Source organism: Canis aureus, chromosome X (genome assembly GCF_053574225.1).
Source record: "Canis aureus isolate CA01 chromosome X, VMU_Caureus_v.1.0, whole genome shotgun sequence".
NCBI classification, from domain to species: Eukaryota; Metazoa; Chordata; class Mammalia; order Carnivora; family Canidae; genus Canis; species Canis aureus.
The window spans coordinates 98,473,474-98,500,748 of NC_135649.1; the positions used below are offsets into that span (position 1 = coordinate 98,473,474).

The window sequence follows — 27,275 nt, forward strand, 5'->3', positions numbered from 1 at the left end:
TAGTAGTAGGTATGTATGTGCATATCTGTGTATTTATGAACTACAGAGAAAGTCACAGTAATTGAGAAATTTATTTTTATTTTTTTATAGATTTATTTTTTATTGGTGTTCAATTTGCCAGCATATAGAATAACACCCAGTGCTCATCCCATCAAGTGCCCCCCCTCAGTGCCTGTCACCCAGTCACCCCCACCCCCCCTCCCACCTCCCTTTCTACCACCCCTAGTTCGTTTCCCAGAGTTAGGAGTCTCTTATGTTCTGTCTCCTTTTCTGATATTTCCTACTCATTTTTTCTCCTTTCCCCTTTATTCCCTTTCACTATTTTTTATATTCCCCAAATGAATGAGACCATATAATGTTTGTCCTTCTCTGATGGACTTACTTTACTCAGCATAATACCCTCCAGTTCCATCCACGTCGAAGCAAATGGTGGGTATTTGTCGTTTCTAATGGCTGAGGAATATTCCATTGTATATATAGACCATATCTTCTTTATCCATTCATCTTTCAATGGACACCGAGGCTCCTTCCACATTTTGGCTATTGTGGACATTGCTGCTATAAACATCGGGGTGCAGGTGTCCTGGTGTTTCACTGCATCTGTATCTTTGGGGTAAATCCCCAGCAGTGCAGTTGCTGGGTGAGAAATTTTATTATTTCAAAGGCAGTGAATAATAGTGCTTTAGGTTAATAAGGTACTTCAGGATTTTGTATTTTAATGGAAAACTATCTTAAAATATTTTCAAATTTAAAAAGAACCTCCTTTATTTGATTATTGTTGGAGTGTCTAAAATGTCACTTTGGTGTTACCATCTTTGTGTGTAAACTCAAAAAATTTAAATCCTACGTTGACCAAATTACCTTTCAGTGGGTAAAAAAAAATTTTGACTGTGAGAGTGTGAATGAATTTCATTAAGGCAGTCAAGACCTGTTTTTCTGTTAAATAACCTTAACTTTACCAAAGTTGTGGAACCATTGTTCAAAAAGTATACTTGTTTTTACTGATTTCTTTGTTTAGCTTAATCTCTCTTAATGATAGCTGAAGTTATATAGGGATAAATTTGGTTAAAAGAAAGGGCTGCTTTAGAATTTTTATTGTTTTGACTCTAGGAATTAAAATTTTTCTCCTTTTGTGGTTTCAGTACCTTTTGAAAATTAAAGCATGGTTATTTTCATGTTTTTCAATTTAAATATTAATAATGAATATTGCCTTAACTTGTATGTTGGAGCAGTTGTGGTGAATCCAAGATTGGCTCAACATTTTAATTTGTTGACATTCAGCAGACCTAAAATGAATCCTGGATTTGGACTGAGAAAACTTGGAGTTGAGTCACAGTGTTTGTTAATGGGTTCTTTCCATTTCTGTAGCAGTAGTGGTAGTACTAGTCATAGGAACTAAATGTCTGTGAAACAGTATGAATTGTTGGGGATCTCCTTATCAGGGTAGATGACTATGAAGCTGTTCGTGCTTAAAATACCATCCTCTACTTTTGACAGTCGTATTTGTGTAACCTGCAACACCTGACCTACTATTAGGATTTGTTCATCTTGTCAATGTTGCTTTTACCATTTTTCTCCCCTAGAACAACAACAATCTTGAAGCCTGTTGCCGAGCCCTTTCCCAGGAGAGTAGCAAATACTTATATATGGAATACCATAGTCCAGATGACAACAGGATGAACAGAAATCGCCTTTTGCATATTAATCTGGGTATCCATTCTCCTAGTAGCTACCACCCAGGAGATGGAGCACAACTTAATGGTGGTCGAACACTGGTACATAGCTCAAGTGATGGACATATTGATCCACAGCATGCAGCAAGTAAACAGCTGATATGTTTAGTTCAGGAACCACACTCAGCTCCAGCTGTTGTGGCTGCTACTCCGAACTACAATCCATTTTTTATGAATGAACAGAATAGAAGTGCAGCTACTCCTCCTTCACAGCCACCTCAACAACCATCTTCCCTGCAAACAGGAATGACTCCATCTGCTATGCAAGGGCCTTCACCGCCGCCGCCACCACCTCCTTCATACATGCACATACCTCGGTATAGTACAAATCCGATTACTGTTACAGTATCCCAAAACCTCCCTTCTGGACAGACTGTACCAAGAGCTTTACAAATTCTTCCACAAATTCCAAGCAATCTCTATGGGTCTCCTGGTTCTATTTATATTAGACAGACATCTCAGAGTTCATCAGGAAGACAAACTCCTCAGAGTACACCTTGGCAGTCCTCACCACAGGGCCCAGTGCCTCATTATAGCCAACGTCCTTTACCTGTTTATCCACATCAACAGAACTATCAACCTTCTCAGTATTCTCCTAAACAGCAGCAGATTCCTCAACCTGCTTACCATTCACCACCCCCTTCTCAGTGTCCTTCACCCTTCAGCTCTCCACAGCATCAAGTGCAACCTTCCCAGTTGGGCCACCCAAGTTCCCACGTCTTTATGCCACCCAGTCCTTCAACTACTCCACCCCATCCATATCAACAAGGACCTCCTAGCTATCAGAAACAGGGAAGCCATTCAGTAGCCTATCTCCCATATACAACATCTAGCTTACCCAAAGGATCCATGAAGAAGATAGAAATTACAGTTGAACCCTCTCAAAGACCTGGGACAGCAATTAATAGGAGTCCTTCACCTATCAGTAATCAGCCGTCTCCACGAAATCAGCACTCACTGTACACAGCCACCACACCACCTTCAAGTTCTCCTTCAAGAGGAATATCCAGTCAACCAAAACCTCCATTTAGTGTTAATCCTGTGTATATTACATATACACAGCCAACTGGACCTTCATGTGCTCCATCACCATCTCCTCGAGTGATACCAAACCCAACTACCGTTTTTAAAATCACTGTAGGTCGAGCAACGACTGAAAATCTTTTAAATTTAGTGGACCAAGAAGAACGTTCTGCAGCCCCAGAACCTATTCAGCCTATTTCAGTGGTACCAGGCTCTGGGGGAGAAAAGGGAAGCCATAAATACCAGAGGAGTTCTAGTTCTGGATCAGATGACTATGCCTATACGCAAGGTAATTTTAGCCTTTTTATGAAATTTAATCTTTGTGGTGAGGTGGCAGTCTGTTTAAAATAAATTTATATTAGCTGCTTGGTTTAGTTAAATGATTAGTATTTATTAAATATTGGGCAAGTAGCATTGCTATCAAGGATAGGGTTAGGAAAATAAGGTTAGTGCTTCAGAGTTCTCCATAGGCTTTGTTTTAAAATATGAAAATATAGGCAGGATAATAGTGACCCTAATAGGGGTCATTCATTAGGGGGAACATTGATTAGGATAAAAACATAGGTGAAATTGATATTGTAAAAAAAAAAAAAAAAACTACAGAGTGGGAAAAGGACATTCATTCACAGAGGGTAGGCCGAAGTTCATCAAGGTTAAAGAATTGGAATCTTTTCTAAAGAGATTGGCCTGGAGGGTGTAATATTTATAAGTGGTATATAGTTATAAGTGGGATTGGTGATTAAGACTAATGTTGGATTAGTTAATGATGGACCTAACTAAAAGGAGGACAGAATTTTTTAAAAGTCTATTCAGATTTCAAAGTATTTGAGATTTTAATATTCTTTCAGTATATAAGAAGAATAGTAATTATGATTGTAATTTGGTATGCCTAGTATTGAGCCTGTTTAAAACCCACGCAGGTATAGTTAAAAAGACCATCTTAGGGGAAATGAAGGATGTACAGATGGTATTATTTTGGCAGCAGTTACAAGAGCCAAATTAAAAACAGCCTTAGCAAGACACAAGAGTAAATGCCAACTCAAATTGGAGGACAGGGTTTCTTTTGAGTATTTTGTGCATTAGCAATGCATATAGAAATTTCCCAGTCACTTCACTGTTACCTTCTGCAATGACTTTGTCTGTAACACTATAGCCTTGCTGTTACATCAGCGAGCAAGGATGGAGAGGTTAGCAAAGCAGTTGAAACTTGAGAAAGAGGAGCTAGAGCGGTTGAAGGCTGAAGTTAACGGTATGGAGCATGACCTGATGCAGAGAAGGCTCAGAAGGGTCAGCTGCACCACTGCAATCCCCACGGTAAGTCCTCTGTTGGCCTGTGTGGACAGGAGGGTGGAGATGATGGCTGTCCAGGTCATGTGTTTTCCTTTTAGGTTCTGTTTCTGGCAGGGTGATTTCGTTTTTTAAACAATGGATGAGAGACTTTGATCTTCAGTAGTTCTCATAAGAATAATTCGATGCTTCTATTTCTTCTCACATGTACGAATTCCATAGGTTTACCAATATTTTCAAATAACTGGTAGTTATAATGAAGTTATGGCATCTCATTTACTATGAATTGCTTTCTGTGAGAATAGAAAAGTGCACCCTGCCCAAACATCTTTTATAATTTTCTCTCATGTTTTTTCTTTTAAGCATATAATACACATATAAATTCCAAAGATTTAAAAGTTATTTTCTTAAGTATATTGATTCATATTGATCTTGTTCTAACTCATTTGAATCTGGGAAAGTGTGCACTATAAAGTATTTTAAGGCACAGCAATTTTGTTAAGTATAAATAATTGTAGAAACTAAGGTAACAGTATTGATAGTGGTCCTTATAGAAACTGCCCTAATGAAAAGATGTGGATGATATATTCTTAAAACGTTAAGTACTACTAATGCGTGCTAAAAAAGTTTAACAATTCAGAATGTTTTGAGACCATTCTCCTAAAACCTTGTGACAGTACAAGCTTCCTGTGATCTGACCTATCGCTTCACCTTTCAACATTCATTGGTGCAACAGGCATTGTTTAGTTTATGAATGTGGTCCTGTGCTAGGTACTTAGTGCATACCTGCTAGTGAGAGAAATAGACTTATCAACAGAGAATTATAATTCAGGGTGCTAAGTGCTATTAATGCTCATGAGTAATGAGAGAACTCATACGTCAGCTAGTCTTTGTATGTACTCAGTGCACTTCTGCTGGGATGCCCTTCTGCAGCTCTACATGGGTAAGTCCTGTGTATTCTTCAGGGCTTCACCTTAATCTTTACTTTGTCCATGGAGCTATTCCTTATTTTCCTGACCTCTCTAAACTGAGGGTGATTTCTCAGCGTTTATAGATTTAGAGAAGTGACCATGTATGTCAGGCCCCTTTAAGGCAGCCTGTCTGCAGCTCTGCCTTCATAGATAATTTCTTAAAGGAGGGTTGTGGCTTCAAAGGAAATCTGTGAACTCCTGAAATTATGTGCAGTTTCATGTGTTTTTATATGGAAGCAGATCTATAGTTTTTTTTTTTTTTTTAAAGACTTACTTATTTATTTATTCAGAGAGAGCGAAAGAGAGGCAGAGACACAGCCAGAGAGAGAAGCAGGCTCCATGCAGGGAGCCCGACGTGGGACTCGATCCCGGGTCTCCAGGATCACACCCCAGGCTGCAGGCGGCACTAAACCACTGCGCCACCGGGGCTGCCCCAGATCTATAGTTTTCATCTGATTTTCATCAGGTTGACAGAGTGAAGGGGAAGAATGTGAAGACCCACTGCTCTAAACAGTATAGTGTTGCTGTATAGGCAGAGGGGAAAGGGGAAGACATTTTAGAAGGGCAAAGGGGAAAGAACATTGAGGGAACAAAGGCATGAAGTTAGGATGGAGACAGACTCTCAGGAGGCAGCAAATACAGGTTTCACATTTCAGCTGAGATTTCTGGTGTCTTAACAGGTTAATGTGCATCTGTCAATTGGAGCTTAGACCTTAAGGGTGAAGTATTTGAACTTTACTCTGCTGATAGTGGGGAACCAGTGGAATTTTTCTAAAGGAAATTATTGATAAACAGACATATAATAATTTAATGAAATTTTTTTCTAATATTGACTAAATTCCTAAGTATAGCCTATATTAGAAGTAAGAAGGGAGGGTTTTACTTAAAACACTTAGAAATGTATTGCCTTTCAGTAAAAGATAGCTTTATAATTTTCTCTTTGTTTTCTCCAGTTGAAATCTTATTAATTCTCTGATGGGGGAAGTATTGAAGAACATAACCCACATAGGAATCTACCCTGGTGGTTGGGCAGTTTGGAGTCTTTTAGGTACTTATGGAGCAGAAACAGATTTTCTTAGCATAAAAGTCATTTCCCCTAACCTAAACATCTAAGTTTTGTTTAGTAACCTCTTGCTGTGTGATAATTCCTGCTAAAATAGGCCCTTTTGATTTTTGTTGTGTTGGAAAGTAGAGAACTGTTAAATGTAACATAAGTTAGTGCTTCAAAAACATCTAGATTTTAAAGGAGTGCTTTTATTGATGAGAGTTACTTTTAAAAAGAAACAAAATAAGCAGAAGAGTATAAGGAACCTGCTATGTAGCCATCTGCCAGCTTCAGAAATTGGTAGAGCATATGGGTGACAATATTTGAGAGATGAGAAATATAAGTGTTTGATTCCTTTGTGTTTCTGCCTAGAGTAAAATGAAGAACTATTAGCAATGTGTGGCTGAGGGACAATTATACATGGAGAATCAGTGCCTCTCTATTCGGGCGTGAATTTGAATCGTCCTTTTGCTACTTACCTGTTACTCATATATTCTTGGAGAAGTAACTTTCTCTGCTTGTTTTCTTACCTGTAAAATTTGTGAGTACTCATCTTGTGGGATTAAATAAGATAATATCCATAATCAACTTATGCCATCCCCACCAAATAGTAAATAGTAATGTTGGTTGGACAACACTGGTAAAACCTGCTCGATACAAACACCCCTGAACCATCTTGCAAAATTTCGATTTAACTTGAGGAACATGTATAACATATGGGTATATTATGTAGGAAATTAATCAAGAAGTAAAACATTTTGTCAGAATTCCCTTTTGTTGATAAAGGCTCATTCGAGGCACCATGACATCTTTTTAAAGAACGCCTACATAGGGGTTACCTGGGTGGTTCAGTCCATTAAGTAGCCAACTCTTGATTTCAGCTCAGATCATATCAGGGTCATAGGATCAAGCCCCACATTGGGATCCATGCTCAGTGGGGAGTCTGCTGGAGATTATTGTTCTCCATCTCCTTCTGTCCCTCTCCCTCACTTGCTCTGTCTCTAAAATAAATAAATATTTTTTAAAAAAAGTGCTCGCATAGGCTCTGGAGGCAGAATATTGTGGCAATCACTGGCTGTGCCTAATTTATCTGCATTTGATTTTCTCTATAAAAGGGAATTATAATAAGTATATTTTAATACTGTTGTCAAGATAAAGACAGTGTAAGTCAAGTGCCTGGCGTGGAGTTAGGTGCTCAGTAAAATGGCTGTCTTTATCTTTGTCCCAATCACATGTAGGATTACACGATAGAGAATGGGTTTTTTTTTTCCTTGCTATTAAGCACATATTTCTACCTTCAAGTTTTCAAATTTCTTATCAGGCAGTGTATTAAAAAATGTGTGCACCTCGTGAGATTGAAATGTGCATTTGTTAGCAACTGTATAAGCTTAGAGCAACAGCTAATCTAGGGAGGGCAGAAGTGCAAGATGGCCATAATCTGCTGTTCACAAAGCACTGTGTTAAGTGCTGTCGAAGAGGTCATCTTATAAAGAGATCTGTATGTGAAAGGATAGGTGTGTGTGTCTATGAACCTATCTGTATTTGTGAGAGAAAAAAAAATCAGGTAAATTGATATTCAATTAGAAGTGTTGGTCAGCTAAATGGTAAGGATATTAAGTACTTTCAGAGTTTTGAGATAGAAATGTTAGCTTTTTGCTTATAGGGTTCAAAGATGAGACAGTTTCATACTGGAGGGGAAATTTACGTTATACCTTAAAAGATAAATACGGTTGGATGAAGCCATGGATTACCCCCTCAGCCAAGTTTTTCCTGTCATTTGTCTTGTTCTAATTGGGTTTTTGGACTACCCTGCATTTTTTTAGTCTCAGGTGCATAATTAGGGCCAAGCCACCAAACAGCAATAGTGGTATTCGACCTGGGTCTCTGTGATACAACTTCTTTAAGTTCTCAATTGCGGTAGGTTGTTGTTTTGCCACCTTTTGGAAAAAAGCTAGAATTTTTCACTTTGAAATGTCAGATCTTTTACAAACAACTCTAAATTATACACAGCCAATCTTGAAAACCCTCTTCTCTGAAAATACAGTGTACTTTTTGGCAAATGGTACTGACTTTTCAGATTTTTTTTTTTACCGTGGTAAAATTAAATTACCAGAAACTCTGAAAAAGGACATATTGATCTTACAGGTAAACTAATCCTTTGGTGAATTCCAGTGGTTCTACTGTCTTTGGAAATGATCCTGTTGCCTAGATCTGTTATAAGCAAATGTGCTGTAGTTTCTAGACTATAAAGTGTATTATAGTACTTCCATACTTCTAGAGAACATCATTATTTAGGACCATTGTGGCTAAACTCCACGCCCCCTCCCCCAAACATAGGAAGAATCAACTCCTTTAGGGACTTTCCCATTATGATTCTACAAAGAATGGGTTCTTTTACATATTCCTTGGAAGGCAACACTGATCTTTGAAACCCCTGGACAAGTGCTTTATTTTTAATATAAATGCTCAGATATATTTTAAACCTTTTTAATAGTGCCTGATAGGCAGGGTGTAAGCATTTTACATGGCAGTGTCCCATATTTTTGCAAATAGGAAAAAGGAGAGCAATCCCTAATAAATATTTCTAAATGACTTTTGTGTTCCCATAGCATTCTAAAGGATTGTAGCTCTTACTATAATTTTGTTTTATATTTGCTTAACGTAAGGGGCAGTCTCAGTTATTCTAATAACATGTCCTAACAGTGTAAGAGTTTGCATTATTATGAATTAAGAACCTTTTGGCTCCTTTTTCTTTGCTCTTAAAATTAACATAATTTGTAGAAAAATACAGATTTTTTAACAGAATTGTATTTTGTCATAGCAGATATTTATCTTTATATGGTTGCAAGCACGTTAGTAACTGAATTAATATCAGGGCTGTGCTGAAAGCTTTAGTACCCATGCCTTTGGAATTCAACTCTAACTTTTTGAGTGTGTGTGTGTGTGTATAAAAATAATAAATCTAGAAGGTCCGGGGAAGTCAAGGCTTCCAAAAAACTTTAACTGAAGAATTAGGGCATTCTTTATGTTTCAGTGTCTCCTGTATTCGCCTAAAAGGCCTAAGGGATAGGTAGGCTGGGCTCAAAGTCAAGAAAGAAGGAAACAAAGTTGGAGGAAGAATGGAATTGTTGTGTAATAGATTGTTTCCTTTGCTCTAAATTCTGGTTCTGCTAATTACTGTTTACTAACCTTGGGAAAGTTATATGAATTCTGGGTACATCAGCTTCCTCATATATACATTGGCAATGATATTAGTACTTGCTTTGAAAGATGGTTTAGAGGAAAGAGTAAGAGACCTCTGGTGAATACAGTGCTTGACACTTAGTACGGTTGTAATTTTTTTCAAGCCTGGACAACACTAAAATCATGGACATTGCCTGTTTTATAGATTGATTTTCATAGTTTCCCTTACCATGAAAATATTTTTAGTACTGATTAAAATGGTATTTTGTATGATAGAACAGTCTAGCACTGTAGTTTGCCACGTTTTATGCAGATTTTGTCTTCATGTGGCCATATTGATGTCCCCATTTTACCTGACTGTTCCTTTAAATGTTTAAGATTTCTTAAACATACCCTCTTATGGACTAAGGCCATATTGTTGGTAATAACCAATCAGAACGATTAACATGAATAGCAGTTCTTAAATGTTGGGCTTGATAATGACTTTCCCACAATTGCTATTTTGGGTCCTTTCTTACTAGCCTGAGGAAATGACAAGATTGAGAAGCATGAACAGACAACTCCAGATAAATGTTGACTGTACACTGAAAGAAGTTGACCTCCTTCAATCTAGAGGTATAGACTCGATTATTTGGTAAACCATAAGTAATAGTGTGGTGTTTTAAGCTGCTTAAGTAGCAATCATTTTGCTTTTATAGATTTAAGAGATAGTTTTTTATCCATTATAATCCTACTTAAAGAGATCCCTCCACCCCATGGTCATAGATTTGGGGGATCAAAAATTAAGTTCTTACCATTTAGACTGCTCTGTGTTGTTACTCTGCATTTATCCTGTTCTATTTACTGTGAATATTTTATATTGATGGGTCTTAATTATAAAACTTACATTGATGTTGTGATAATCATCAAAAGTATCTGTAAAAACAGGGAATCACATATCAGAATACCAGATTTCTCACTTTTAAAATAAATTCCATGTCATTTTTATGTATCTATTATATGAAAACATCCACCTACATCTTAGTCTTTACAGATTATGGGGTTTTTTCGTTTTTGTTTTTGGGTTTTGGCTTTCTTATATAATTGTATTATGGTAGAAGCTCTCTTAACTTTCATTTTACCCAGCTCATCAGTTGTTCTTTATTTCCCCTGTAAAATATTGTGACCCTGTCCGCAACTGCTGCACACTTGTGACTAGGAGGGGGCCCACATGCTGGCATGTTTATGTACTATTGCTCCTAGCAATTGCATTGTCTGCTCAGAGAGAGTTAATTGTACCTGTTCCCTAACCTGTATGCCAGTTACTCTCCTGTAATTTGATGTTTTTTAAGCTGACAAGAATGCAGGAAGGAGCTGTTCTTCCTACCAAAACAAAAAACAAAACAAAAAAACCAAAGGCAAATCACTTAAAAAAAAAAAAAAAAAGGTGGTGGGGTTCAGGGATGGTCTGTGATTTAGATACGGGTGAAAACTGTAAAAATTTAAAAGGATTCTTTCCACCTAGTTTTTTTCAAATAGTCCCGCCCATTTGTTTACATATTGTCTGGGGCCACTTTTATGCTTCACTGGCACAATTGAGGGCTTGCAACAGACTATTTCAGGCCCACAAAGTGTAAACTGTTTATTTTCTGGACCTTTACATAAGAAAAAGTTTGGGTGGAGGGGACTTTGCCCTCTCCCCCTGTAGGTCATCACAGGTGTAGTTTATGTAAGAAAGAATAAAACTTCAGTGAACACACATTAAAAAAAAAAAAAAAAAGTCTTGGTCCAACATTGAAGTTGACAAGTAATTTTTCCCAAAGGTCTTTCAGTCAGCCTCTCCCATTACTTAACACTGTTCTTGATGATGGCAGCTAAGAGAGCTTCTCCTCTATTTTCAGAGTATATAATAAATCTTGACTAAAAATGGCAATGGGGTAACTTTAACAGTAGAAGCGGGGGAACCTAAAGGATCTGCAACAATCTGAATAGAAGCAAATTTGAATGTGAAAGTTGAGCAGTCTGGTCACGTACCCTTCACTTTTTCAGAATGGAGTCCCTCTAGAGTCTGCTAGATTTAAGCCATGGAACACCTGCTCTACATAGTATGGAGGTCATAACAAATTATTGTTCATATATTAGAAGACTGCATCAGGTTTTGCCAGGGTGTTCTTTAAAGCAAAAGACACACTTAAAACATTTGGTTAGGGTATTTATAGTAATCCTTCAGAGATCTAGAAATTAAAACATCAGCCGTAACTTCAGTAATTGAAGAAATACATATGCAGCATCTTATAGCATTGTGGCTTTGATTATCTTCCAAATGGATAAAAGCATTTGTAATAGGACCTGCAAGGGAAACCACTATTAAGGTTCTATAAGCAAAGAGCTGTGTTTTTGGTCTCCATTGGGCAACAAAGAGCTCTTTTTGGTGCTTAAGGATTTCTAAATCTTTCATAAGGGGTCCAGATATATCCATTTTATACTGAATTCCAATGTAAACTCGGATCTCGCTGCAGATCATCATTTGATTTGTTGAAAAGCACAGCTGTATTGTTGGTTTTGAAGAGGAAAACTGGGCGGGGGGTGGGCGTGGGGGAATAATATGTAGAAATCAAGACATCCAGTATTTTTGAACTATTAGTACCCGAGATAGCATTCTCTGTAAGCATGAGTAGTCCCAATGTTTAATTGGAATTAATGCAGAAGAAGCAGCTTACAGTGATAGGGTCACAGAAGTTAAGGTAGATAGTGAGGCTGACACTGTATCAGAACCCACCTTGTAGGAGTCATGGCAGCAGTTGGGACAAATTGACACTAAGCCAGGGGGTGAACTTTTTAAGAGATGAAAATTTTGTGGCAAGACAAAATTCTCAGAGATCATTGTATTTATTATTCTGAAATTGGCACCTTATCTTTGTTAAATCTGTAGGCAACATTCCATATTCTCCTTTTCATGAAGATAGGAATCTGAGTTGCTATTATAACCTGATTCATCCTTGTAAATTTATACGTTTTACTTGCACCGTTGGATTTATAGTGGCTAACTTTTTAAGGTCAATTATGCAGGACATGAAAGAAATCTTAGCAAATAGTCAAGCCATCCTTTAATTTCTCTTCTTCATTTATCTCCCTAAGTGTACCACGTACATAATCCTGCTGAAAGAGACTAGCTTTGCAGTTAGAAAACTATTCCTTCAAGTGATATAAACTAACACTAATGTGGTAGTTTGCGTCTTTTCTCATGGTGATAAAACATTTTCAGTGGGAAGGTGGTAGAATAGGAGTTTTGAAACCCTGCAGACCGTTTCCTTTCTTACATATTTTATTTCTATATATTCTTTAACAAAAAAAGTCAAGTAGGAGAAAGAGCCTTAAATGCATGGTGATTTTTTCTTTATAGGAAACTTTGATCCAAAAGCCATGAATAATTTTTATGACAACATAGAACCTGGCCCAGTTGTACCACCCAAGCCATCTAAAAAAGGTGAGTAGGGAAATGACATAAACATCATAGAAATAAATGAGAATTCTTGGAGAGGTCACCTCTTTAGCTGGAGAAATTTCCATGAGATTAACTTGTTCAGCATAAAAACATTTAACCATATTGATATTACTGTGCCACATGTCCCCCATACTTTAAAAAGCACTAAAATTAGTAACTTCTAGAATTATTATGAAAGTCAATTAAATGAGAGATAAAATTTAATTTTTAATTTATTTATTCATGAGAGACACAGGTAGAGGGAGAAGCAGGCTCCACGCAGGGAGCCCGACGTGGGACTCGATCCAGGGTCTCCAGGATCAGACCCTGGGCCGGAGGCGGTGCTAAACCACTGAGCCACCTGGGCTGCCCACAATTTAATTTTTTGAATAAGAACTTAAATTTATAATGTTGGCTATGCAACATATTCTTTAAGGTCTTTAAAATGTTTGATCTGCAGTAGATCTGAGACTGTTAAATTAGGTCATGGAAGAATCCTTGTGTGCCCAACAGGTGAACATCATAATTAGTTAGGGACTACATTTTTTTTCATGGAAGTCAAAATAAATCCTTTGTAACCAAGATTTGGAGGAATCATTTTTGTATCTCTTCTCTTTGTTTTATGTACTAGTGTTTAATTGGCATTTCAGTGTCTTAAAAAATTAATTTGAATTATTGAAGGCTCTTGTTCTTTTCAGAACTGAGCTGAAGTATGTTCATATCTTAATCTATTTTGCTTTAAGCAGCTTAAGGGTGAAACATACTAAAATCTTGTCAGAGTTACTATTCATCAGGTAATGTGTAAATTTTAGCACCTGAATTTTAGTTGAATAGTTTCCTACCTATTTTAAGGTCAGTACAGTATTTTATTTTATTTTTTAAAGATTTTATTTATTCATGAGAGACAGAGAGAGAGGGGCAGAGACACGGACAGAGGGAGAGGCAGGCTCCATGCAGGGAGCCCGACGTGGGACTCGATCCGGGGTCTCTAGGATCACACCCTGGGCCTAAGGCAGGTGCTCAACCACTGAGCCACCCCGGCTGCCCCAGTACAGTGTTTTAAAGTATTTGAGTGACAGGTTGCAGTGCAGTATTACTACTACCATAGATGTTTCATCTGATTTGGCACTATGGCAACATTATATGCGGTTTCAAGCTGAAAATCACTGAATTACATATATTACTGATCACTTTAACCATTTGGGTTAACAACAACACGAATCTTCTTTTTTTTTTTTTAAGATTTTATTTATTCATTCATGAGAGAGGCAGAGACAGGCTCCATGCAGGGAGCCCAATGAGAGACTCGATCCTGGGTCCCCAGGATCATGCCCTGGGCCAAAGGTGGCGCTAAACCGCTGAGCCACCCAGGCTGCCCCAACACATGAGTCTTTGAACTTGATGTTGCCTGAGTGTCTTCCAAAGAAACATTATCTATTAATAATCCAACAGATAATTGATTCAAGGGCTGTTATAAAAGAATCAACCCTATTTAAGACCATATGTTGAAGAATTGTTAACCTGGAAATAGAGGATAAAGTTGATGAGCTGAGCCATCTTATTAGCATAAAACTCTGAGGTTCGGTCATGGACTCACCGGAAATAACAAAGACACTCCTATCACTTGGGAAATTTAAAGATTTTAGTGGTTATCTCCCAGGAACTAGGGATTAAAGCTAGACCTGTCTTTTAGACAAGGTTAAATTATTTACTTACACATAGTTTACACATAGCAGTGGTTATGAAGAAATTTGCAAAACACAAGACCTAAAGATTAATAATCAGTGACCTAAACTTCTACCTTAAGCTAGGAAAGAACAAAGTCAAGGAGATTAAAAGATAAGTAAAGCTTAATAGTTTGGTTTTATCTAGAAAGAACACAGATTATCAAAATCAGAAATGAAAGATGGGTTATCCATTAAAATAATAAGAGAATGTGATGAACATTATGAACTCAGCACTGTGTTTGAAATGGACACATCTGCTCAAACTGAAACGACAGGATATAGGACCTAATAATAGCTATGTATCTTTTAAAGACATTGAATCCATTATATTAACATTTTTCCCCACAAAGCGAACTCCTGTTTTTGTTTTTTTTTTTTTTGTCTTATGGAGTCAGCAGAACCCCAAAAAGAAAATTACAGAGCAGATCAATACAACTCCTGCACTTAAAGCAAAAAAATCCTTAATATGTGAGTATTATCATGACTAGGTTTATTTTAGCTTAGGAAAAGGAGAAAAAGCTCATGATCATTTTACTAGATGTAGGGAAAGCATCTGACAAAAGTCTGTGGCCATTCCAACATTATTTGCAAAGAAACCCTTAACGATACTAAAAAACAACTATTAGAACTAATAAGTGAATTTAACAAGATCTTGGGATGGAAGGTCAGTATATAAGAACCATATTTTTATAAAAAAAACAGTTTTGATCCTTACCTCTTACTGTACACAAAATCTGAGCTAGGTCATACGCATTTAAATACCCTTGCAACTTGGGTTTAGCTTAGAATTTTTAGGACACAGAACACTTGGTACATTAGCCTTCATTAAAATTCAACACTTTAAGAAAGTGAAAAGGCAAGCCAGGGGTTGGGAGAAAATATTTAAAAACCTATCTGGTTAAAAAAAAAATTCTATCTAAAATATATAAGGACCTTCTATAACAGTGATAAAATGACAATCCAATTTAAAAAAGGTCAAAACATTTGAGTTGACACTTCACAAAGAAATACATATAAATGGCCAATAAGCACACATGGAAGTGTGTTCAACTTGAGTAGACATTAAGAAAATGCAAATTAAAATCCTGAGATTCCTGAGGAGCAATGATAACGAAACATTAATGAGGATGTAGAGCACTCAGATTCTTAAAAGTTTAAGATGGTGTGACCATTTCTTATATAACCAAACATTCATTCACCTGCCGTGTAGCCCATCAAATCTTAAGATTTAGCCAACAGAATTTAAAGCCTATGTCCACAAAATGGTTTGTATTGGAACACACCAAGAAGCCATCAACAGATGAACCGATATTTTCAAATCATGGAATGTTACTCCGCAACACAAATCAACTATTAAACACAACATAGATGAACCTCAATGCTAAAAGAAATAAAATACAAAAGAATGCATACTGTATGTTTATATGCATTTCAAAACTACATTTCTTAAAAAACAGAACAGTTGTTATGTCTTGGATTAGAGGTTGGGGGGATTAACTTGGGAAAGGGCATGGGAGGATTTTATGAGCTAATGATAATGTCTGGATAGGGATTTGGATTATTCAGGTGTATAACTCCTCAAATGGCACACATATGGTTTGTGTATTTCATTGTATAAGTTTTACCTTGAAAACTCACAAATAAAAGCCAGGAGCCCGTAGACAAAGTGTTTTAGCAGTGGTGATATTGGCATGATTGACAGGTCATTCTGCCTGCTGTCTTTGAGACCAATACCTATGTGTATTTGGCTCAGCTAGGAATGGTGTGTTACTAGGATGCTGTTAAAGCTTCATCGGGCTCTCTACAAGTACCTTTATACTAAAAAAGCTCTATTCTGTGGGACTTTGAATTTAAACAAATTTTGCTAAAGCTGATAATTGGATAGTCCCTCAGAGTTAGCTATAATTAAATTCCGGTTGCAATCGACTTCTAAATTATGTATCAATTGCTCAGTATGTAGATGCTTGATGCTACAAAGGTAAGACATGACTCCTACCCCAAGCAGCTCATCTTCTACCTATACAGTTTTAATACAGAGACTAGAGAACTAACATCTTCACTGTAAATGAATTTCTACTATACAAATCCAATTGAGCTTTCATTACATATCTTGTTGGTGAAGAGTATAAATTATGTACTCCTTTAGAATTTTTAAACCTTTCACCTCTTAAAATTTGTGAATAGAACTTAATTCTATAATTTCTTGGGAAGCCCTTTCATTACATTTCTAAAAGCTATTTGATTTTCTCTATGAAGTCAAATTTGTTCTAAGAATTTACTGAGTTTTTAACTAAATTGGCCTCTTCTAAAAAAGTTTATGTAGTTTAACTGATACTGCAAGAAAATCTACATTAGAGTTATTACAGACATATAAGAAAAAGGAAAAATAGGGAGACCCAAGAAACTCTTGGATTAAACTCTGCATGCCATGTGCATGTAAGTGCTTCAGCTGAGTTGGCAAGTCCTTCCCCAGCTGTCATTGGTAACAAAGCAGGGAGAGCATCGACCTTGGTATCCCACTACTGGAGTGTGGGTCTCGGTTGTTTTGGCCACCTGACCTTGTTCAGCACATCTAGTCTGTGCACCAGGAAGGTGATAAGTCCAAATACTTGATTGTTTCTGTTCAACAGGGCTGTTGTAAGGATCTGTGAGAGTAAGTATGTGACACTATAAAAGTGCTTTACAAATTTAAGAAATAGAACTTTTACACTGTTCTTTGGAGCCTAAGGAGACCATTTACTCTGCTTTTGTTTACTCTGATACTGGAGTGTTTAAGTACCTAGGCACCACACTTAGAATTCTGGAGCAGTGATTTCCAAAGGTGGATTGTACTAGGGGGTTGCATATATGGGCTCAGAACTAATCAGAAAATACAAGATTTTTTTGGGGGGGGGGGGGAAGTGTTCTTAATGGCAGATGTACCAAATCTTTTTTTTTTTTAATTTTTATTTATTTATGGTAGTCACACAGAGAGAGAGAGAGACAGAGACATAGGCAGAAAGAGAAGCAGGCTCCATGCACCAGGAGCCCGATGTGGGATTCGATCCCGGGTCTCCAGGATCGTGCCCTGGGCCAAAGGCAGGCGCCAAACCACTGCGCCACCCAGGGATCCCTGTACCAAATCTTTTTTTTTTTTTTTTTTTTTAATGTTTTAATTTTTTTTTTTTTTTAATTTATTTATGATAGTCACAGAGAGAGAGAGAGAGAGAGGCAGAGACACAGGCAGAGGGAGAAGCAGGCTCCATGCACCGGGAGCCTGATGTGGGATTCGATCCTGGGTCTCCAGGATCGCGCCCTGGGCCAAAGACAGGCGCCAAACTGCTGCGCCACCCAGGGATCCCCCTGTACCAAATCTTAATACAAAGAAAGAACTAATACAAAGAAAGAACTACCTAATAACATAAATTAATAGAAATAAAATTCTAGCAAGAAATTGGGATGCCTGTGGTCCCTACTATTTTTTAGTTCTGATTTTTCAATTACTGCTACTCTTACTCTTTAAGTACTACAGTTTATTTTATTTTTTTTAAAGACTTTGTTTATTCATTCATGAGAGACACAGAGAGGCAGGCAGAGACATAGGCAGAGGGAGAAGTAGGCTCCATGCAGGGAGCCCGATGTGGGACTCGATCCCGGGACTGTGGGATCACGCCCTAAGCCGAAGGCAGATGCTCAACTGCTGAGCCACCCAGGTGTCCCAGTACTACAGTTTAATGTTATTATTATAATGCATTCTTTGGCTAGCCTTACGGATCACATATTTTCAACCCATGATTTTCTAATAACTGTTGCTTAATAAGGCAATTGCTCAAATATAATCTTCCAATTTTGCCTTTACATTGATATTTAATTACTGTGAGTTTGCACTAGGAAGGTGGGCTGGTGAAATTAGGCATTGATTCCAAGTAATTGTAGAGGATGGAAAAAGTCATAAGAGCAATGTTCTATATAGGTTGTAAAGGCAATATTAAATACGGCACTTACCCTCACAGGAGAACTAAAGGTAACATGAAGTAATAGAAAGGGTAAACACGCAACCATGCATGTCCCATGAGAGATCCTTGGGAGCCTGTCCACTCTTCTCATGGATGGCTTTAATCCCTTTTCTCCTGGCTTTGCTTCTTTTCATGCAGATTCGTCAGACCCTTGCACAATTGAGAGGAAAGCCCGAAGAATTAGCGTGACCTCCAAAGTACAGGCAGACGTCCATGACACCCAGGCAGCAGCTGCTGAGGGTTTGTACTTGTGTGTCCGGATTTTGTGCACAAAGTCCAAAGACACGTGTTTGCCCATGTGGCGTTACCACAAGTAAAGGCCGACTCCTTCCCCCGCCACCCCCCCTTAAAAGATTACTTTCTCCAAGTGCCTGGCTGGCTCAGTCAGTGGAACATGTGACTCTGAGTTTGAGCCCCACATGGGAGGTAGAGATTACTTTTCTATTGGTTATTTTTAACGCAATAGAAATATAATACAAGCCAGATACATAAAATATTTAATCTAGTATATATGCAAAGTATTATTTCGATATGAAGTCATTATAAACTAGTGAGATATTTTACATTAGTTCATACTACATCTTTGAAATCTGGTGTACATTTTACACTTAAGAGCACATTTCAGTTCACACTAGTTCCATTTCAAGTGGCAGTAGTCACCATATTGGGTAGATGGCTCTAACAATAGCATCTAGAAAGTAAGGCTAAGTGATTAAATAACTTGAAAGTTCTGGACTTTATAACTTTTCACTGCAGTTTTCTAGTGTTTCTTGAATTTTACCTTGGGATTCAGTTGAAGTAAAGGTTCTAAAGATACCGTGTATGTTTGAGTTTATGTAATATAAACAATATTGGTGAAATTATTGATGTCTGATATTTATGAGGATGGTTAGTTTTAGGGAAATCTGGCCTACTAACCCATTTAAAAGTAGTCCTTTTTTAAGGTTTTCTTTTGTTTTTAATGAATCTCTACACCCAAGGTGGGGCTCAAACTCATGACCCCAAGATCAAAAGTCGCATGTTCTTCTGACCGAGCCACCCAAGCTCCTTAAAAATAGGTTTTATTCATCAGAGAGAGGCAGAGACATAGGCAGAGGGAGAAGTAGACTACATGTGAGGAGCCTGATACGCAGGACTCTGGGATCATGACCTTAACTGAGCCACCCAGGTGTCCCAAAAATAGTCCATTTTTTCTTTTCTTTTCTTTTTTTAGTCCATTTTTTCTAAAAAAGATTTTGTTTATCCATTCATGAGAGAGACAGAGTGAGAAAGAGAGAGGCAGAGACACAGGCAGAGGGAGAAGCAGGTTCCGCGCAGGGAGCCTGATGTGGGACTTGATGCCAGTGCCGGGTCTCCAGGATCACACCCTGGGCGGAAGGTGGCACTAAACCGCTGAGCCACTCAGGCTGCCCCCAAAAATAGTCTTAAAGGAAAACCATACTGACTTCAGTTTTCATTTGTGTATAAATATGCATATTTTAAGGTTCTTTTTTTCTGTGAGGCCTGAAATACTGCTTTTAAATCAGTCCATAAAAAGACAAGATTTTACAACTGTAAATCAAATGAAAATGGACATCTAAAATGTCTTTCGAGTTTTAGATGCTTCTATTTAAACAGTACTTCTCTGTGATGAAATGAGCAGGGTCTTAAGCAACAATTCTATTAGGTGCTTTCAAAATTTTTTTGATAAGTTACTTCAATGATTTTATTCCAGATGAAATCATTACGGTGCTGAAGGAGCAAATAAATATGCCTCTTTGGCATAAGGAATATTCTGAGAAACTGCAAAGGCAGGAGAAGCTCTGATAACAGAGTAGAAATTACCCTTTGTAAGGAACATCTACAATTATAAAAGGCAATCTCCACCTAGCTGAGAGCCTTGTGACTAAAATGGATAAGGGAAGGGACTCAAATCTAAGTAACAAACCTTACTCGTATTTACTGTGCTGTCAGGTAACCTCCCCTAAGTTGTTTCCCCTGCCCCCCAGCCAACATCCTTCTTTTGTCTGTAGCTGTAGAGGGTATTTTAGGTTGCGGTTTGGCCCCCTTTGGGGAGTTAATTTTCCTAGGCCTCTGCCCTATGTGAGATACATATGTTAGTGAACTTTGTTTCTTCTCTTGTTTATACTTTTATTACAGGGGGGTCTCAGGTAAGAACTATGAAGGATAGAGGGAAAATTTTTACTTTGCCTACAGTATTAGACAATGAAGAGGAGCCCCAAGTTTTCTGTATTAAGTTATAAGAGGTTGTGCAGTTACTTACGGAGTTTAAGAAATAAAGTAAAAACTCGCCTGCTCTAGGAAAGTATAAAAGTGAGTTTTTAGCACCTATTTAGGAGAACCTAAAGAGTATCGTATGAGAGAGAACCTTTTCCACCTTTTCCAGAAATGGCATGCAGAATGTTTTTCCTCTAAGAAAAGGCTGTATCAGTTAAATGTGCTTTTTATTCTTCCATACCGTACAAAAAACTATCAAGTCTCTGTATTTTGGAGTCATGAGCTAAAAGATACAGGGTAGGTGATAATTGTCACTCAGATCACCATTGAAGGCCAGAGAAACAAGCCCATTCCCCCCTTTTTATAGTTGGAGGAACAGGTTGACAAACCCAGTGGGGTTTTCTGTTGTGTTGTTAGCTTTACATCTCCTTCCTGTTTCAGCCTGAGCCTTACTGTCTGTATGCTGTCCTAAGTTTCGAGGTCTCAAACTCAGCGCTCTCTGCTTTTTGGGGAGTGTTCACATCAGCCATCTGTCATAAAAGATGAATTGCTAACCCCAAGTCAGCTCATTAATTTCCAATGGAAGATAGACTTAACCCCAAATGGTAACTGCTTAAAGCCTTCCATCTTAGTTTTTGTCGTTACCCGCTGAGGTAGGCTGCTTACTTTCTATCTTAATCTCATTTCCAGTTCACAGTGATGATTTCCAGTTTTACACACAGATTTTCCCAGCCTCCTGGCCACGCTCCGGATTCCAGGGGCAATTCCATCTAACCATCTTGAGCCTCCAAATCACTGCTGCCAATTTCAGTAGGGACTGTTCCTAGAAAGCAGGATTTACAAATTAACTCCCTTAAGCAGAGTCTTTTTGAGCTCAAGGTGAGAGGGACGAGGATCTAGGAGGAATCTAAATTTTAAAGATTTTTAAAGAAAATCCTAAGGATTGACCTAAGGATGCCAGCATTTCGTATTGCCAGATACAGACATTTTAAAAATCTGGAGGATCTCATAACCCCAAAAAGGTGGTAAAGAATCTGAGAATAAAAAAATCTTTCATACTGAATGAGTTTAGCTTTTATGAAAAACCATAGAGTGTCTCTCTTTTTACCGTTCTGGGAACAGCTGTGTTAGGAACAGTCGCTGTCATTTTGAACCATTATTATTAAAATAACACATGCATATTGTGAAGCTGCAGGGCTCCTGAAAGGAGGCAGACGTTCCAGCAGGTGTTGAATACAGTACAGCTCATACTACAAGGGGGTGTGTTGGGGAGGGGGCTGAAGTTGTATGGGAAAACACAGGAAGGAGGCAGAACTTCACTTGCAGTGTGACATTTCTCCTGTTCATTTGTCTAGAATATAGCATAACCACTACCTGTGGATAATGAATAAGGTAATCTTTCCTGAACTTCTATTTATCTTAAAGTAGAATTTTTATCAAACTTGCTGTTGTAGTAGCTATGGACATTCATTGGACGTTAAGTCAAGTAGGAAGCTTTTTTTTTTTTTTTAATGTAATTTTCCAGTTTGGATTATAGTTGGAAGAATTCAATCTTTTTTTTCTCTCTTGATCCTGACTTCCCCCAGAGCATCTAACTGGCTCCAAACAGAGTCCCCGGACACAACCCCGCGATGAAGACTATGAGGGGGCCCCATGGAATTGTGATAGCTGCACCTTCCTGAACCACCCCGCACTGAACCGTTGCGAGCAGTGCGAGATGCCACGGTACACTTGAACTTCGAAGAGTCTGCATCGACTTGAGAGCGAAACTGGGAGCACCCACAAGAAGAAAAGGAAGCCTTGGGAGTCTGTGCATCTGCCCAACCTTTTCATTTCCAATTCCACCTGGGGAGGAGCAGTGCCCCTGGAGGGCTTGTGCTCATTCAAGAAGAATGGGGAGTTCTCTGTGTTTAGTGTTTTTGTTTTTTCCTTTCTTAACTCATTGCAGAGTGAGATAGAAAGGGATACTTGAAGCTGGGAAAGGATTCACTCCTGAAAGAATGTACACATAGAAGTCAAAAGCTCTTCTGTGGAATCCCAGTTGTTAAAGTTACTGCTGAGTGGCCCTTACTTTATAAACTAGAACTTTAAATCATGGTGTGACATGTGACAGCTTATACAGACAAACTGTGAATTCCTAGAGCAGACTTACCTGGTCATAGCTCTCTGGAAAACCAAGGTTCCCCATGCTTCTTCCCGTTGTTCCCTACTGAAGGACGACAGGAAAAAGCACCCAGAATAGGACCTTAATTTTTTTTGAGGGGGGGGGGTGCAAAATAATAAGGGTCTTTGTAATTGCTGCTTTTTTCAGAGGTAATTTCAAACACACAATGGCTTAAAATGTGATTTGTAGCAGTCAGGAATTAGGCATATCATGCCCTTCATTCAAAAGTACAATCAGAGGTGATAAAATCATTTTACTTGTACAATAATTCATCGAGCTAAATCAACACTGGTAACTAAGACCTAATTATGCCACATTAATAGATATAATTTTTAAGTTACTGCATGCTTTTATTAGGCCATTGGCTTTAAAAATAACAAGTCCTTACCAAGTATGATTTTATGAATGACCTTCTCGTAAAACTGCGCTTTGCCAATAGCACAGTGAATGTATGCCAAATGTAAATCCATTCCAAAATCCATTCAGAAATCTTGAGCTCAGCTGTGGTTCTGTAAGAAATGTTTGCAGTCCATAGGGCCTTTTTTTCACCTCCTTCCAGTTTTGTGATGAGTTCACGATGTTTACAGCACAGTGTTTTGTGCCAGAATCCTAACTTAGCTGAAAAAACAAACAAACAAAAAAAAACAACAAAAAAAACATTAGCTGTTCAATACAGATTGATTTGCACACGTTAATAAACCACTAGAAGGGAAATTACAGTTGGCCAATATCAAAATAGTACACTGCGTTGTTACTTGGGAAGAAGAGAAGGCTAGTCAAGGGATAGGATTAAGACAAAGGTGAATACAAAGGACTTTAAAACTAAGAACTGTTTAAATTTAACATACTGTATTCAGAGATAATTACTGAGTTTGTTCAGGTGATACTAAAGCACTCCCTGTTTATGAAACCCCAACTTTAGGGTATGAATAATGAAGAGATAGAAAGTCCTGTGACTCCTAAAGGTGTACCACTAGAAAATTATTAATAGGACATTTATTTAAGGTCTCTATCACTGTTGAATTTCCGTCCTAGTTCAGAATTGGATTTTGGAATCTTCCCATTACTTGGGTGAATATAAACAGCAGTAGAACCAAGGTTTCTGATCCTAACGGATTTTACCAGAGGTTTTAATTTGAGGAATATCCACTCTCACATACCGTGTTCTCCCCCCACCTCCCCCCGCCCACACACACACACACACACTCTTGAAGCTGTCATTGTATTATTCTACTTTAGAAGTGATATCTGGCAGACCTGGAAAAACAAGCTGCACTTAATAGTATAATGAAACCAAAGGCATAATAACTCATCATCATTTTCCATCAAAAGCATCTACTTTCACACTCGACCTACAGCTTTGAAAATGTTTTTTCCAATGTGGAAAATCCACGCCACACCCCACCCCCCCCCATCCACTTGTTTCACAAAAGTATGCGTGGCTATGTGATGACACTGGTAAAACATCTCATATAACTGTGAAAATAATGGTGAGAAAACAGATGGGCTTAAAAGCATTGACCTGAAAACAGCCTTCTTTAAGGTTTCTGTGACACTGGTATGTCTCTCCAGTAGCCGTCTCTCAGTCCTGCTGTTGTGTAATACGCCAATGCCTTCGCCTTTGTATGGTTTCGTATCTCTTTCGTGATGATCAACCCCACTTGGTATTAAATAACAATTTAGGGGAAAAAATATATATACTGCTTGGTGTTCTAGCTAAAGGTTTACCAGTATTCTTAGATATGCTGAAGTGGCAGCAGTTAACTTGGCACTTGTCAGTTGAGAATGAAAGTAGCATGTATGGAAACAGTTGGATGCTTTATTAAAACCATGTAGATGACTTTACAACTATTGCATGAACATACATCCAGGTTAATAAGCTGTTAACATACAGTAGATGCATGGTTCCAGTCCATTGGTGATCTATCTAGTAAATCATTATTTTCACCTGCCAGGAAAAAGAAGAAACCAGTCTCTTTGATAGGTGTAGAGGGTGGAGTAGGAGACATCAGAGCTGGGTTTTAAAGAAGTTTCCTAGGTGTTCATTTCTGGTTGTACACGAGTTTCATATGCCAACATAGGCTGTATTCAGTTTTTAAAATAAGAGAAATTGTTTTACACTGACAAATTTGGTATGTTTAACTGTGTCCCCAATATAGACTTCTTGCCCATAACCACTTTGAATAAGAATACAGTCAACTTTCAAGGTGCCTTTTCAAAAGGATCTCCTGGTCAGATTGATGTGTGCGCACAGTTGGCATAGAAGTGGGAGGATAGAAATCGGGTGGTGCCTGTCTGCTGAGGTACTTATGCTCTTTGGGTCAGTTGGTGCACTTGGTGTTTTTAGTAAAAAGATTTTTTTCTTAAAACATGACTAGTTTGATGTATCTGGTAACACATAGGCCTGACTATACATGTTACACTATTTCATGGTTTTGTAAACTGGGTTTTTAGAAAGCACATTTGTCGTTTTGTTAAAAGTACATTACCCCTTAACTTTTGGAGTGGGTCAGAAGAGTTTAAAGTGGGAATAGAGGAGCCAGCAGCTTTCTAAGCATTGTAAAATGTTTGGAATTGACAATGACCTTGTATGGGAGAGCAAAGAGGCAGGGGGTTTTAAAGAAACTAAAGAACTGCATTGTAGGAAAGGTAGTTTTAGAGAAAGGATGGTGGGGAAAGTGTTGCTAATTTGTTTATTTCCCTGAACGAAATGGAAAGTGTGATGAGCAGTTTAATTTTTAAGGAGCTGGTCTCAATTTTAGTACTTTTTAATTATTAAAAGAAATTATCGTTTCCGTAAATTTTGTCATTGTTTTGTCCCAGTTATCTAGGGTTCATATCCAACTTTGTGGCAACTCAATTTTATATAGTATTTTAAAAGGTAATTGTAATGTCTTTGACAGTATAAGCAAAAAGCAAAGGTATAAGGCATAGAAAAATTGTCCTTTGAAAATATCAGTGACATATCCTGGAATGTGAAGATGTTCCTTCATAGTTAAAATTGATTTATTTTAATATTGTAACCACTGTTCAGACTTTGAATGAATCCATGTTACAGTTGTGTGTCTGTATATTGGTCGAGTAAGAAAAATGACCATTGAAATGTTACTATAAAAAAATCAGAATAAATTGGGCACTGTCTGTTGCACCACTACTGTATCTTTTTGAAAGAATTAACAGTATTTTCGTATTGTAAAAGTTAAATCTGATCACATTTTCACATTCACTAGACCTGCATTTTTTTTCTTTACTATTTGCATCCCCAAGTATTTAATACAAGTAGATTTTGCATGGCTTGGGCATTCAGAGATTAATAGGATGACGATTCAATCTTAGTTTCTAAAGCCATGAAAAGTTGCTTTGAGACTGAACAATTCTGAGTTATTATTTATAATGACACCCAATGTCCATGTTTCCCTACTGTAAAAGAATTGATCAGTTTCTTCATTAAAACAGCAAGAACCTATTAAATCTTGTAAATACCATGTTTCTTTTAGATTTCTGTGTATGCTGTGAATCATTATTTTGAGGTGAAATTGTACAAAGGCATTTTAAAAGGCTTTGCATGCATCGTACTTCCAAACAGTACATATTCGGAAAGTCAAAGATTCCTGCAAAATAAATTAATAAACTAAAAGCAAACACTACATTCTGCATCTTTTCTGTGTAGTTAGAAATAATTTATAGTATCAAACTAGTCCCAGTTCCAACAGATAGATTTCTAGACTGAAATACGCTGCCTCAGAAACCTAGTCTTTCATTCATAGTATTTTTGTGCCCCTTGTAGAACATGTCATAATATGAAATTTGGGGTATTAAGGGTACATTAATTCTACAAATTGGGTAGAAGTATATATAAGGAAATTTTATGAAAATGGTGGAATGTGTTAAGAACTTAGATAATGAGTGGTTTTCTTCATCTTTTTGTTGTTTATAGCTTGAACAGTATGGGCTTGAACTGCATAGGTCCACTTATGTGTGGATTTTTGCAATACAGTACAGTACTACAAATATGTTTTGTCCTCAGGATTTTCTTCGTATTTCCTTTTCTCTAGCCTGCTTTATGGTAATAATATAGTATGTAATCCATAGAACATACAAAATACACGATAAATGACTATGTTATCTGTAGCGTTTCCAGTCAACGTTAGACTTAAGTTTTGGGAACCCAAAAGTTACACGTGAATTTACACCTATGCAGGGCATCAGTGCCCCCCTAACCCCATGTTGTTTGAGGGTCACCTATCCTTCCAAGGCAAATTATCAAAGGACTTGACCCTCATCTTGCTAGAGTCTGTAGTCAGCGTTCCAAATTTGCACAGCAATCAGAACAGATTGACTTTTCAGCAAGTGAGTATATTTGAAGTCAAAAGAATTTCTACTTTTTAATACATGAGAATTTATAAACCTACCTAAATACAGAAGAATTGTAGAATGATCCTTTGCTCATTACCAAACTTCCAAAAT

The 27,275-nt window shown here is 37.7% G+C and overlaps 1 protein-coding gene across 13 annotated transcripts in view; it reads left to right on the top strand.

The window, feature by feature from the left end:
* The window catches only part of TAB3 (TGF-beta activated kinase 1 (MAP3K7) binding protein 3), an 89,131-nt gene extending 62,676 nt beyond the window's left edge, over positions 1–26,455 (top strand). For 11 of the 13 annotated variants that reach the window (XM_077888831.1, XM_077888829.1, XM_077888835.1 and 8 more), the window contains 6 exons: positions 1,584–3,045; positions 3,910–4,070; positions 9,764–9,857; positions 12,625–12,708; positions 18,566–18,667; positions 22,231–26,455. In XM_077888831.1, coding sequence (XP_077744957.1) covers positions 1,584–3,045; positions 3,910–4,070; positions 9,764–9,857; positions 12,625–12,708; positions 18,566–18,667; positions 22,231–22,379 — 2,052 coding nt within the window. In that variant the 3' untranslated portion in view covers positions 22,380–26,455. The remainder of the gene's footprint in view (positions 1–1,583; positions 3,046–3,909; positions 4,071–9,763; positions 9,858–12,624; positions 12,709–18,565; positions 18,668–22,230) is intronic. The other 2 variants (XM_077888840.1, XM_077888842.1) reach the window with 2 other exon arrangements.
* Positions 26,456–27,275: the final 820 nt, after the last annotated feature.